The sequence below is a fragment of the Columba livia genome, chromosome 8 (genome assembly GCF_036013475.1).
Source record: "Columba livia isolate bColLiv1 breed racing homer chromosome 8, bColLiv1.pat.W.v2, whole genome shotgun sequence".
NCBI lineage: Eukaryota > Metazoa > Chordata > Aves > Columbiformes > Columbidae > Columba > Columba livia.
Window position 1 is genome coordinate 3282144 of NC_088609.1, and position 12396 is coordinate 3294539.

The window sequence follows — 12396 nt, forward strand, 5'->3', positions numbered from 1 at the left end:
GGTGCCTTTTTTCTCTCTTTTTTTCCCCCTCTGATTTCTCTGAACTTGTTACAAGTCTCCTTCCATTTTGCTCCCCATTTCCAAGCAACTCAATAGAGAGAGGCCTGGAACGATGACAGAGATGCGAAGTGCACAAAGGGACCACAAAGGGACCGGAGTGTGGTCCGATAATTCTGTAATTGGAGCTGCTCGAGGCAAAATTTTTTTCAAGCCAGTGTAAATGGGGATCGCTGAAACCCTTAACAATCAGTCTGTCAGGCTGCTTCTTTAATGGATTGCTCTGTTTAACTCTCTCTGTCACTGGCAAGATGACAAGAAGAATTAGTGTACTGGAAAATATAAGGTAACTGGCAGCTCCCCAGCCCAGTTCCCTGGCCCCGCAGACCTCGGGGTGCCGCAGCGCTGGAGCCCGGCTCACCGGCTGCTCTGCTGCCTCTGTGGAGCAGGAGGAGGACGGGAGCTTGCAACCTCCTGCCCTTGCTAGGGGTAGGGAGACCTGCCAAAATACCCTGCGGCTCCGCGACTGACACAGGGAAGAGTGTGTGGGGATACGGGAGGTCCCCCCCGCCATGGCTGTGGGGTCCCTGCAGTACTGTGTGCAGCTGGGATTGGGGTGGGAAAGGACCCAAGCGTCCTCCCAAGGCCAAATCACAAACCTTTCATCAGCTGCAGACTGGCTTTGTCTTCTGCTTTTAAACCATAGTTTTTAAGCATTATGGGTTAATGTCAGTCTTCTGGGGGTGTTTGGTGTATGGTGGGAGCGCTTGCCCATTAGAAAAGATGCTTCCAGTGTGTGTGTGAGTGTGCGTGAGCACACGCGAGCGCGTGCAAGTGTGCGCTGCTTTGGAGATGCTCCGACACCTCCATTGTTCGCAGCCAGCCTCTGAAATTTGGCAGCGACGATGCCCCGAGGCTAGAGATGTACCTTTCGCTTTTCCCATGAAATTCCATTCTGGTTTGGCTGAGTTATTAAAAAAAAAAAACACACAAGTTTGAAAATCGCCATTTCCCTTCTGCTGCCTGCATTCCTCAGGAAAACTTTGGCAGCCTGTCAAAACAATAACTGAACGTGAACTTTCTAAAGAGCTGGCCCGGTGCTGTCTGCCAAAGCAGCAATTCAGCACAGCTCAGCGCGGCGTGTCCTTTCCCTCACCCCCCCGTGCCCACCCCCTCGCACACCCATCCCCGGGCACCCTCGGCACAGACGTGTCCACCCCGGACACGCGTGGGCAGAGCACGGGGCCAGCATTTGCTGCCTGGTGGCAAAAGCCACACGGGGCTCCTCTCCCCTCGCAGGTGAGCAGCTTCTGCTTCCAGCCCCAACTGTGATTCCTGCAATTTTGGGGGGAGAAACCTCTGGAGCAGGGAGGACAGGCCAGTCCAAACCTTGCTGAGGAATACCTCAGGTCCAGCTGCAATAACCTAAGTCGTAGACATTTATTGAAAAGGGGTTTTTTTGGTTGTTATTTCCTATGTTAAAAAAACATTGTTTACAGAGCAAAGCCAAGTCCTTTTAAGTTAGGAAATGCCTCATGTATGATTCCTTGCAAGCCCAACTCCGTGCATGCGTTGTGCTACGACCTTTGCGTACGTGAGCCCCTATTTTGACCTCTTTGCTTGTTGTGTGGACAGAGAAGGGAAGAGGGCATGAGCTGCTCTGACAGCTGTAAATAAGACACTTCCTAACACCGAAGTGTTTCACTTGAATGTTTTTGCAGACCACATATTATTCTTTAATACAGGTTTTTAATGCAATGTATAATTTTCAAACCAAGGCACCCGACTTCAGCACACTTGCCAGAGTTCTTTCTCACCACAGAAATGCGGCCGCATCTGGGGTGGAGCGAGGCAACTGTGTTGCAGCCCCTTAACACATAAAATGACTCTAAAGCACAGAGGAGATAGCACAATCCTGGTTAAAAGCACCCATTACATTTCACATGAAAGTGCAGGAGGATCCAGGGAAGGAAACTGCTGCTACTTTGCCCATGCAGGGGTTAATACTCTTAATATTCAGGCAAATGCTTTGTGGTCCTGGGGTATTTTTGAGATTCAGATTGTAGAACTCAAGGGAAAGATGGTTCTTGTGCCTTTCCCATGCTGCCAGCACCGCGCTGGTGCAGGATGACAGGATGAACCTTTGCCTTTCCCCACCACCTCTTCTCCTGCCAGCAAGCCCCAGGTTGAGCTTGGAGCGCTGAGACCCCAGAGGCAGCGTCTGAGCCAAAGCAGGCTGACCCTCCCCTCGACTCCTCGTCACCAGGAGGTGAGAAACAGGCAGGAATAATCTGTTAACTAAACCAAACTGCTGTGACCGGTTGTTCTCATACAGTTTCTTGCAAGATGTGGCCACCCCCATGGGAAGCTGGCCACCAATTACGGCAGATACTCCACAAATCCTGGTGTCTGTGCAGCGCAAGGCTAGTAATTTCGTGTAGCATTTACTGCCGGCTGGGGAGTCATCTGTTCCGATGAGAATGCAGCTCTACCTTCTACAAGCTCCCCTCCAGCAGGCCCTGAGCTTGTGCTAATGGTGAAGCCAATATTTGCATCTCGGGAGTAGCCAGGAGTCTCCAGTCTGCCCCAAAAATCTCTCATCATTTTTGTGCGTTTGGCTGGCAGCACGGTGGATTCAGCCCCCCTCCCTCCTCCACCCCTCCAACTATAAAAGCCTGTTGTGGCCTACATTCAGCTGTCGGATATCACATTATCATGGCTCGGCAAAGAGGAAACCAAGCAGTTTGGCACAAATGGCTTTTCTGTGTTCAGCCTGTTCCAGCGCGGGTGCATTCGGCTCCTCCTGAAGCACATAGAAGCTCTCAAAACTTCAATATTTAATCTTGCCTTGAAATGCAAATTGTCAGATCCAAGGAAATGAAAGTGAGCAAATGCATGGCCATCGATGGGGGATGTCACTGGGGAGGCAGCAGACGCCGTGTTCGCCTCTCGGCTGGCGCAGGGCTGCAGGGGCTGCTCCTCACCAGGACCCTTTCTTGAGCACTGTGCCCCCTGGTAAAGCATTGTCATTATCACTGTTGTTTTATTTCAGTGTTTGAACGTCCTGACTCGCGTTGATCTAGTGCTCTGCCAGACCTTGAGCATCCCTGAGCGCTCGATGTGCTCGTGGTTGTGTTTCTGTTCTCCAAGGGCACTGCCGTGTCACTGGATGCTCAGACTTTGTGCCTGTGGAGGACAGACGGACGGGCAGAGGGGATTTTGCAGTGTGCAAGGCAGCACATGTGCCTCCCTCTCCCCCGCCGCACGCACATGCACACCACTGCTCACCCCTATTGCAAGGCAGGTGGTGCGGCAGGAAAGGGAGTGCCCCATGCGTGCATGTTGGGAGCCAAGTAATCCTGGATATATCATAAGCGCAGTTTTGAGAAATAAAAATACATTAATATTCTGTTCTCTCAAGGCATTACCCTACTGTTTACCATTACACACAATCCTTTGCCTTAAATTGCATCTTTGATTAAAGCAGCAATGAGAGAAACCAGTGCTAATAACAAAATGTATTCTGCTTTAAATCACTAAAGCGAAAACATCAATAAGCTGTAGCCATCAGTGCCGCCATGAAAATGAAGGCAACCACCATGGGAAACAGCAAGGATGAAATCCACTTTGCCAGCATAAAAGCCAAGTAATTAGGTCTTATGTGGGTGGGACTTATAATGAGGTGCAGGAAGGGGGAGAAAGAATTTCAACCCTCTCTCCCTCCTTCCCCCCACTTCTAGAGCTGCTAATCTAAGTTTGAGGGCTACGGTAGCGATGGCAGCCCCATTTCTCAGCACCGTGGGGTGCAAAGAAGCATCTTCCCATGCACCAACCAGCCGGCCCTTGCAGGGATGCTCTGCAGCCCTGTTCCATGCCCCATCCATGGGCAGCGGACAGTTTGTACCCCTGGTACCAACTTAGATTTCGCTGGGAGGGAGGTGTGCTTTGGGAGGGGCATTTCACTTCGGGGAAGTTTGAGCTAATATATTGTGTCAGCCCAAGAAATTTAATTTAAAAATTAGAAAAAGGAATCATATCTGGCTCTCATGGATTAATCAGTCCATGGATGGGGATATAAAATTAATTTATCTACAGTGAGTTATTTGAGTCAAAGCCCCGTGCTCCTCTGCAGCTGTCCATCCCTCAAGGAGCTCTATTACTGGAGCAGTGCTGCTCTCAATTGCTTGCCATGGAAGTTGTGATATATCAGCAAAGTTCAGATTCTCTGTGCCCAGCTCGTCGCACATACTTACGCTGGGTATAGCATTTCAGTTATTCAGTGTTGCCATCACCCTCCAGTTCACCTAAGACAGGAGAATGTTTTCAGGAGCCGTCTACCTAGTGCTAGAGCAGGAGAAATTATTCATAACTTATTCTTCCATGCTTTAAAATGCAAATAAAACAGACAACTTCAGTGCTGGGTTTTCTAACATTCCCTGACATCCCCACAGCAGATCAAGGTGCTTGTCCCTCCTTGTGCCCGCAACATTCTTTGGAAATCTCTGGAAAGGGCTTTTCCTAAATCTCTCAACAACTGTCATTTTGCCTTTCTCTAAGCACGCCTGGCTGCACTAACACCAAGGCTGGCTGCCGAGCTGGCTGCACTTCTGCCTCCCGATGGTGCTTGTGGGCTGCGGGCTCAGTCTGGCCAGCCGCAGGCAGGCTGAGGTTCAGCTTTGGGTGTGTTTGCAGCTCAGATTGATCCCAAATTTTGTGAAAGGCAGCCACCCGGTTGGGTGCCTTCTCTGCTTCCCGCCCGCTCGCCCCCCCCCCACGGTTATGTCACTAGAAAGAGCGCTGGGTTTCCCGGAGGGTCACACTCCCCTTAGCAGATGGTTATGGCACCCGCTGAAATGCTCAGGTTGTAATTTGGAATCCAAAGGACCTGCAGAACTCAGGCAGTGGAGGAGAACGCGTATTTCGGGCTGCAGAACAGCAGGGCAGGCAGCTGCGAGGTGCTGCAGCGGGGCCGGCCAGCCCAAGCCCCAGCCAGGGACGGGGACAACGGCTCTACCAGCAAAAGGCCTCCCGGGCCTGTCCCTCAGACCCCATCTCAAAAGAGGGGCCGGTCCTGGCTGCAGCGTAGCTGCGGGACACCGGCCCGGGGGGACGCGGCTCCCCGTGGTGTGGGCATGGGTCGATGCCCCACCACTAGCGGTGGGGCCGGCTGTAGCTGGGGTCGCAGGCCCAGCCCCGGACCTGCCCCGGCCGGAGTGCGGGGCCCGGCCGCCCGTGCAGCCCCTCAGCCCCGTCCCCCCTCTCCGCCTCAGCGCTCGCCTTTCTTTGTCCCGCTTAGTAACCGGGGCTCTCAACCAATCGTCATCGAGCCGGCCGGCTTCGCCGCCAGCTGATTGGGTGGACCGGCCGGAGCTCTCTGCCAATCCCGGCGTTCGCTGCTGCCTCAGACAAAGACAGCAGCTCTGGCAACTGGGCTCGACTCCCCCCGCCCCCTGCGCGTGCTCTACGGCAGCAGCCCCTTGGCGACAGGCCAGCCGAGGGACCTACCACCTCCCCTGCCCGCCTCAGAAGAGGGGGAGATCGCTAGGAAAAGAAGGCGAGAGAGGCGGCCGAAGTGGCGAAGGAGAGCGGGGAGAAAGTCAGAAAAGTGTAGCTCTGTAGTTTGTGCCAAGCTTTCTTCCTGACCATATCTCGCCGCACGAAGAGAGACTTTTCCCCTTATGATATATATATATATATTTTTTTTTTGCCCACCCCCACCTCTGCCCCATGGAAGCGCCCGCTCACACAGCCCCCACCCTCCGTCCTCCTCGAAGGGGTTAAAAAGCCGGCGCGAAGCCCCGCCCCCGGGGCCCCTCCCGCGCGGCGCCGGGGGGGCGTGGCCTTGTCCTCGGCAAGAGGCGGTTGGCGACGGTTGGGCCCCTCAGAGCCTCTTAAAATGAAACCGAGCGGGGCCGGCGGAGCCGCAGAGAGCTCGGGGCTGCGAGCTGCTGGAGCCGCCCGGGGCCGCCGCCTGCGCCGCGCGGGGCTGCCAGCTGGGCACGGCGGGCGACGCTGCCGTGGGCTGCCCGCCCAGCGCTGAGCTCAGCCGAGCCGGCGGGGACCGCGGGCCGAGCGGCCCCCAGCGCTGCCCGCCCCGCTCGGGCTCCGCACCCGCCGTTATTGTTGCCCGCTGCCCCCTCCCTTCTCCTCCGCCGGCGGAAAGAATTCATCCAAGAGACCGACATCTCCCCTTTTTGTCCGCTTCTCCTCACCCTCCCTCCCCTTTTGTGCGGGCGTTTTGTTTTGCTTTCAGCCCGGTGTTTTACAAGTATCCCGAAAATGGCGATTTTTAGAGAGAATTCAGGAAAGTGGCTTTTCTGTGGAAAGGTGTCTTTTTAAACAAAAAGAAGCACTCTGTCTTTATTTATCTATATAACTACCTATCTTAGTTCCTGCAGGGCAGCTGCTGAGGTTGCTCGTGTGGATTTTTTTAATTAATTTGCGATTTTTTTAATTTTTTTTTTTTGGCCGTAAGTGTTATTTTTGAACGGCGTGGATTCTTCTCGGGCTTTCCCCCCCCCCTTCTTTTATATATATATATTTTTCCCTTCCGTTAAAAGCCGCGCAAGCCAATCTCTTATTTATAAACCTGCCGGGACTTGACTGTCGCGATGTACAACACGGTGTGGGATATGGACCGCGATGACACGGACTGGCGGGAAGTGATGATGCCCTATTCCACTGAGCTGATATTTTACATTGAAATGGACCCTCCAGGTAGGGAGCCGAAACCTGCCCGTGTTCCCCCAAGCCTTTCATTCCTACCTTCTCTCCCCTCCCTCCTCCTTGCAGACTTTTCCCGTTGGGAAGAGGAGAGGGAATCTATGGGAGGATGGGGGGGGGGGAATTATCTGTAGTTAAACTTTGATGCCCGCATAAACTTTGCAGGGACTTGAACCCGCTGTCTCCTGGGCTGAAGTGTTTTAATATCGTTTTTTGGGGGAGCTGGGAGGATAGCTGCTATTGATGGTGCCCTTTGGGAGGTGGAAGGAGGCAGGAGGAGAAGAGCTGCTCGCAGCCTCTCTCCCGAGTCTCCTTTTTTTAAGTCTTTATTGAAAACCGTATTTTTCGGCTACGTTCACTTCTAGAGAAGCGTTTTTATTAGCCTCTTCACCTGTGTGCCTTTATGCGCCTGTAACACTTTGATGGCAGTGATTTACCCACCTCCGTTCAGTTCCAGTTTAATCGCTTTTACAGGCTCTGAGACCCGTTTCTCCCCAGCTCTGTTTCAGCGTTGACAGATGAGGTGTGTGGTGGCTCTGGGTGTCGGTGCTGGGGGGTAATACATGGGAACAGGCTGGAATCCATCCCTGGAGGCACTGTTACTTTGATAACATTTAATAACCTCATTCAAAAGGGTTTGGTGCAACTTTTTTTTTTCCCTGATGGATTGCCCGTGCTGGAAATGAAGAAATGTGTTGTCTCCTCACTTGCCTGAAGTTTTTAGATAGGACAGAAAGTTTCTTTTGAGTCTGAAGAGTGAGGGAATGCTTATGAAGAGAAGAGGTTGACCCTTTTTTTGGTCATGAGTTAAAGCAAGCAATAAATGGGTACTGCTGAAACTGTATCTATACCTGTATGAGTGTAAGAGGCTGAGGGCAGTAAGATAATTGAAGAGCCTTTATGTTCTCAGGTCTCTGATCTGTACAGCCAGAAGGTACAGTAAAATATGCATCAAAAAAATCTTAGCCTGCAGAGAAATTGGTAGCAAATAACCACTTCTAAGTGGTATCTTCTGTGAGGCATGTACTGTTAGATTTTTGAAATGCGCTTTTCAGTCTGTGATTGATTTGTGGCTTGTATCTCCAAGTGTGGTTTAATCTCTTTGTTTCAGTGGAGTGAGCTCTTTTTTTCTCTCCTTAGGTGTGTGGTACTTTAATTAAAAGAGGAGGAGGTAGGTGATCATCCTGAGATTTTTGGATCTTAAGGACCTGTATGCACTTCCTCTGGTAATTCTGCTTTTAAAATTGGACAGATCTCAGATGCACAATACTGGCCACTACTTGTTAAATTCTTGCATAGCTGACACTACCTATTTTTAGAAGTTATTCCTGAAAGCATAATAAAGTTCAGTCAAATCTGTTTGCTTGCTTCTGTGAATTTCAGAGAGTATCTTTCTTGTAAATGCTTTTGATTTTAACAATTCATGAGGTTAGTAGTTGGTTTTGCTTGTATCAAGTGAACAAAAACCCCAGTTCTATTGTAGGTGACTTAAAACAATTGTGGGGGTTTTTTCTTAAAAACAATTAAAGCTCCTTAAATGGCATAGTGTGAGCTGGCCTAACTGAACTCATCAGAAAACAACTTTTCAGTATTTCTGCAGGAATTCGACCATACAGCCTTTGGAAATTCACATTAATAAGCAATGCATCTGTCATTAATAATACCAATATTTCCATCATGGAAGACCTCTAGTCAGGGATCAAGGCTCCGCATGGTCTGAACACCAGTGAGTGAAAGGACTTAATGTTACATGCTGATCCTCTGGAAGAGCCAGAGCTGGGAATGATGCATGGGATGGTCCCATGTGTTTGTCCTGGTTTTGTAGCACTATGACTTTTAAATTGCAGGGGAAGGGAGAGAGAGCATGGCAGGGGTAGTCTGCATTTTCCGTGTGCAAAGTGGGGTAGGAAAGTGTTTTCTGGACCAGGATGATAGGTCATCCCTAAGGGGAATGTGGAGGAATTTATTTGGAAGGCTGAAACACTTGGCATACCTTGGGATAAAGTCTCTGCATTTGCACCCGGTAACAACCACAACTCCATTTGGCCCGCTTCCAACAAAAATTTGTGAAGGTTTTCAGTATAGCGTCCACCCGCGCGGCGGCTGGAGTGCCTGAGCAGCTGAATGGTGGCAATATGTTTTCTCAGCAGTGCACAAACTAACAATATGTGGCAAGTGTCCCCACTGCCAAAAGAGGCAGCGTGGTCTTTTGTCCGCAGAACTTGCGTGAAGAGATCCCTGGTTGGTCTTTATGCTGCAGTACTGGGCATGGGCTGATACCAGGAGCCAAGTGTCTCAAATCGTGCGTGACTGCTCTTTTAAGTGCATCTAAACTTCAGGCAGAAGACAAAAGCAAGGTGAACATAATGTGCAGTGTCACCCATAACCTCTAATTCAAGGGTGGGAATACTGTTTCTTGTTAATGGCCGGTAGACCTTTAATTTATCTCAGCAGGCTGTCTTAATACCCACCTTAGCGTTGCCCAATAATAATGCAGAAATAAAATCCCGTGATGGCAGGCAGCCTGCAGTGCAGCCACAGCTCCTGTCAGGCCTCAGTGCACCTGCACCAGCTCAGCAGTGTGCTCCTGTTTTCTGTCTGGGGTTGTAGGTGTGAGTGGATGCTCAGAGCAGGTCCTGAAGCGTCTTTGCTAGAAGGCTTGCTCAAAAGCCCAAAATTAATAAAGTTGATACCTCTCTCACACGTGAGTTTTCCCCAACTCCAGCAGAGGCAGGGTCAGGCAACACGGGATTGCAAGCTTTCTACTAGCTTTTAATCCATCCTAAACATAGGAGTGGGACAGTTCTCCTAAATAGAGTGCTGGCATTAGGGATTCAGTTCTGCCAGCTTTGCAAAGCTCGCCTTAGAGCAGCACAACTAATACAGGAGCAACAGTGGTGACAACCAGCAGGGTGACTCCTGTTACCTAGAACCTTTCCCTTCTGCTTGCATGTATAAATGCATAATAAAATGTATCACTGGCATAAGGTAGGATCTATATGTGGCAAATAATACTAGGTGCAACTAACTAACTTTCAGTGTCTAAAGACAAAACTGGAACCATCAGTTGCATATAGCTAACATAGTAGCTTCTAAATTTTCAAATTGGGATTAATACAGAGTACTATGGCCATAGCAGCATCATATGCTGATTCTGGCATTAGAAAACTGGCTGTCAGGGGTTCATTTGTATGTTCGTTCTTGCTGTGTGTCTTGCTGTCTGAAAAGACAAGGAAATGGGTTACTGGATTGAATTTAGTTTTTATTTAACTTCTGTTCAGGTCTGCAAAAAGTTGTTACTGCCAGAAGTTTTTGAATGGAAGATGTTGAATTGACTACAAAAGTTAGCAGAATAACTACCTATCTATTAACCTGCTTCTCATTAGTAGGACTAAGTAATGTCTTTCCCTCTGTAGATCTGGGATAGTAGTGTTGATGATAAAATGTGTAATCACTGAATAAATTTTGTCACACTTCGATGAAAATCAGTAAGAGTGTTCTGCTGGGATTTCAGATACAGATGTCAGCAAAGGCTCAACTACAAATTAGAGGTTAGTTCCATTTGCGTGGGTTATGAAGAAACCCACAAGTTTAAAGTAGGCTTACTAATGCAGAGTGGGCTCTAGGAGCAGATAACAGAAAAAGTGTTTGTCCTAAAGCTATAAGCAAGCTACCATTTTGAAGCCTGTTAGGCCCAAATATGACCAACCACATCTATAACTTGACCCAACCACTGTTTTCCAAGAGTATTACTCTTCCTTACCTCATGTGCTGAGACTTGCTGTAACAATGCTGTTGCTACAAAATCTTTTAATAATGAAGGGGGGGCAGCAATAATCTCTAGGCCTCTTAGTTTAGTCTACTTTGCAAAAGCAGCACTGCTGTTGCTATGAGTGAGACAAGTATTCAAGGGAAAAAGTATATTTATTCATTATAGTTTCTATTTTCTTATATATAATTTGCAAACCCTTGTTTTAGGGAAGCGATACTATAATTGTAATTTGGAAAACATAGGGTTCTGATCTCAAGGGCAGTGTTTGCTCGGATACCAGTCCTGCTGTATCATTATCAATGTTATAGGGGAAGCTGAATGTGGCTTCTCAAATGGGGTTTGTGGTGTGCAGTGCCCAGATGTAGGTGAACACCGCATGTCTATGCCTGACTGGTTTTCCAGTGGGAGAACAGATGCAGATTTTAATAGCGTTGTCAGTAGTGTCCTTCAGTTTATCTGAGCTGACTCCGGAAGCTTATCAAACAAAAGTTCTGCCCTTACACGTCTTAAAAAAAACAATAATGGTTCTACTAGTGCATGTAATTAAGACAGCAGCACTGTAGCAGCAACTGTCTCCATTGCAAATTTAAGTATTTCTGAAAGTCATGTTTCCAAAAAGCAGATGTTGGAGATCGGGAGTTTCCTTATTACAGAAGGGAAGTTTGTGCTGACTGTTTTGGGGTAGAGCAGGGAATAAATAAGGCTCAGTCACTTGTACTCTGCATGTCCTGGAAAATGATTTTAATTGGAGTCTCAGCTCCTATGAGAACAGGGATGTGAAATGCTTGTAGTCTGTCCTTGTTACGCCTGGATTTCTCTACTGGCCTTTTCATTTAATGACTGCTGTAACCATTTTTTGTTTCTTGATTGCATTTTCAGGCTCGCTTTTGCATTCCTTGCACTTGGTTTTCATTTTGATGGCTCTGTTAAAGAATATCACTCATCAGCTTTCAATTAAATACATGAACATAAAAAATAGCATCATTAATATAAAGTGAAATGAGGCTTTGCTTGAGATGAGAGAGCCTACTTTAAAAGGCTGACATTTTTATCAGTAGGCTTTCAGATGATGTAGAAATAGTTGGGGAGGGAAAGCTTGCTGAAGGGAGTTGTTCAGCCCTGTGTTCTGTAAAGCTGTAGGTTCATGCAAACTAAAACAAATAGAATGTTCTGAGAAGAAACTAAGCTCTTCACTGTGTGTTTGAAAGCTGAATCTGCAGCAAATGCTATTTCTGCAATTGTTGTTCCAAACAATTGTCTGTATTGCGTGATGCCTGTACCTGACAGGAATTAATCACGGTGTTGCTTCCTTTTACCTCACCTGTTCTAAAGAAGATTCTTCTTGGAGTTTCCTTTGGGGAATATAGTTTTCTCAAGCAGCACAGTTGACTTCTGTCTTCACCATTGCTTGCATGATTATCTTATTCTAGAATGAAGCTATTTGGGCTTATCTTTGCTCTACAGCTTGGGAAAACAGAGGCATAGCTGGTCATACACATCTGCGCCCAGTACTAAAAGCAGTTGGGTGCCTTACATCATCTCATGTTGGTTGTTTAGTGAGTCACTTTTTGGGCAGAGAACTAGAGAACAGTGGAAACAGCAGCATAAAGAATACTTTTATCAGCATTCTCTGTATGTATCAAAGCTTAGGCTTTATTATTGTCAAAAAGACTGTTAACTATGTTGAAACAGGTTGCTATAAAACTTTGGCCCATTAAAGCAATAGGTGTGTTCTAGCTTGATTTTTTTGGAAACTCATTTTTGTAAAGTAGGTTGCTGAGTAATGTTAAAAGAACAGACTCTGCTCGTGTACTAAATGCCCCTATGGAAATAAGTCAGATTTTCTTTTTTCTTCTGTTTTTTGTCTTATTTCTTCTGACAGGTTAAAATCGGCACGATAGTTA

General features: G+C 48.1%; 1 protein-coding gene and 1 long non-coding RNA gene across 5 annotated transcripts in view; one reads left to right on the forward strand and one right to left on the reverse strand.

Moving 5' to 3' along the window:
- PIK3R3 (phosphoinositide-3-kinase regulatory subunit 3) overlaps positions 1–12396 on the forward strand; it is a 78059-nt gene that overhangs the window by 39601 nt on the left and 26062 nt on the right. The window contains exons 1-2 of one of the 4 annotated variants that reach the window (XM_021285620.2): positions 5846–6714; positions 7861–7891. The exons of 2 other annotated variants lie outside the window; for them this stretch is intronic. Coding sequence is in view for 1 of the 2 variants with exons in the window: in XM_065071476.1 (XP_064927548.1) it covers positions 6609–6714 (106 nt within the window). In the remaining variant the exon portion in view is untranslated. Of the gene's footprint in view, positions 1–5844; positions 6715–7860; positions 7892–12396 lie in introns of those variants that run through there. One more of the 4 variants, XM_065071476.1, reaches the window with a different exon arrangement.
- LOC110357774 (uncharacterized) lies at positions 1318–5297 on the reverse strand. The gene is made up of 3 exons (XR_002411607.2): positions 4883–5297; positions 4251–4341; positions 1318–3183 (listed from the first exon to the last, which is right to left on the reverse strand). It is a non-coding gene; the product is annotated as an uncharacterized LOC110357774 (long non-coding RNA).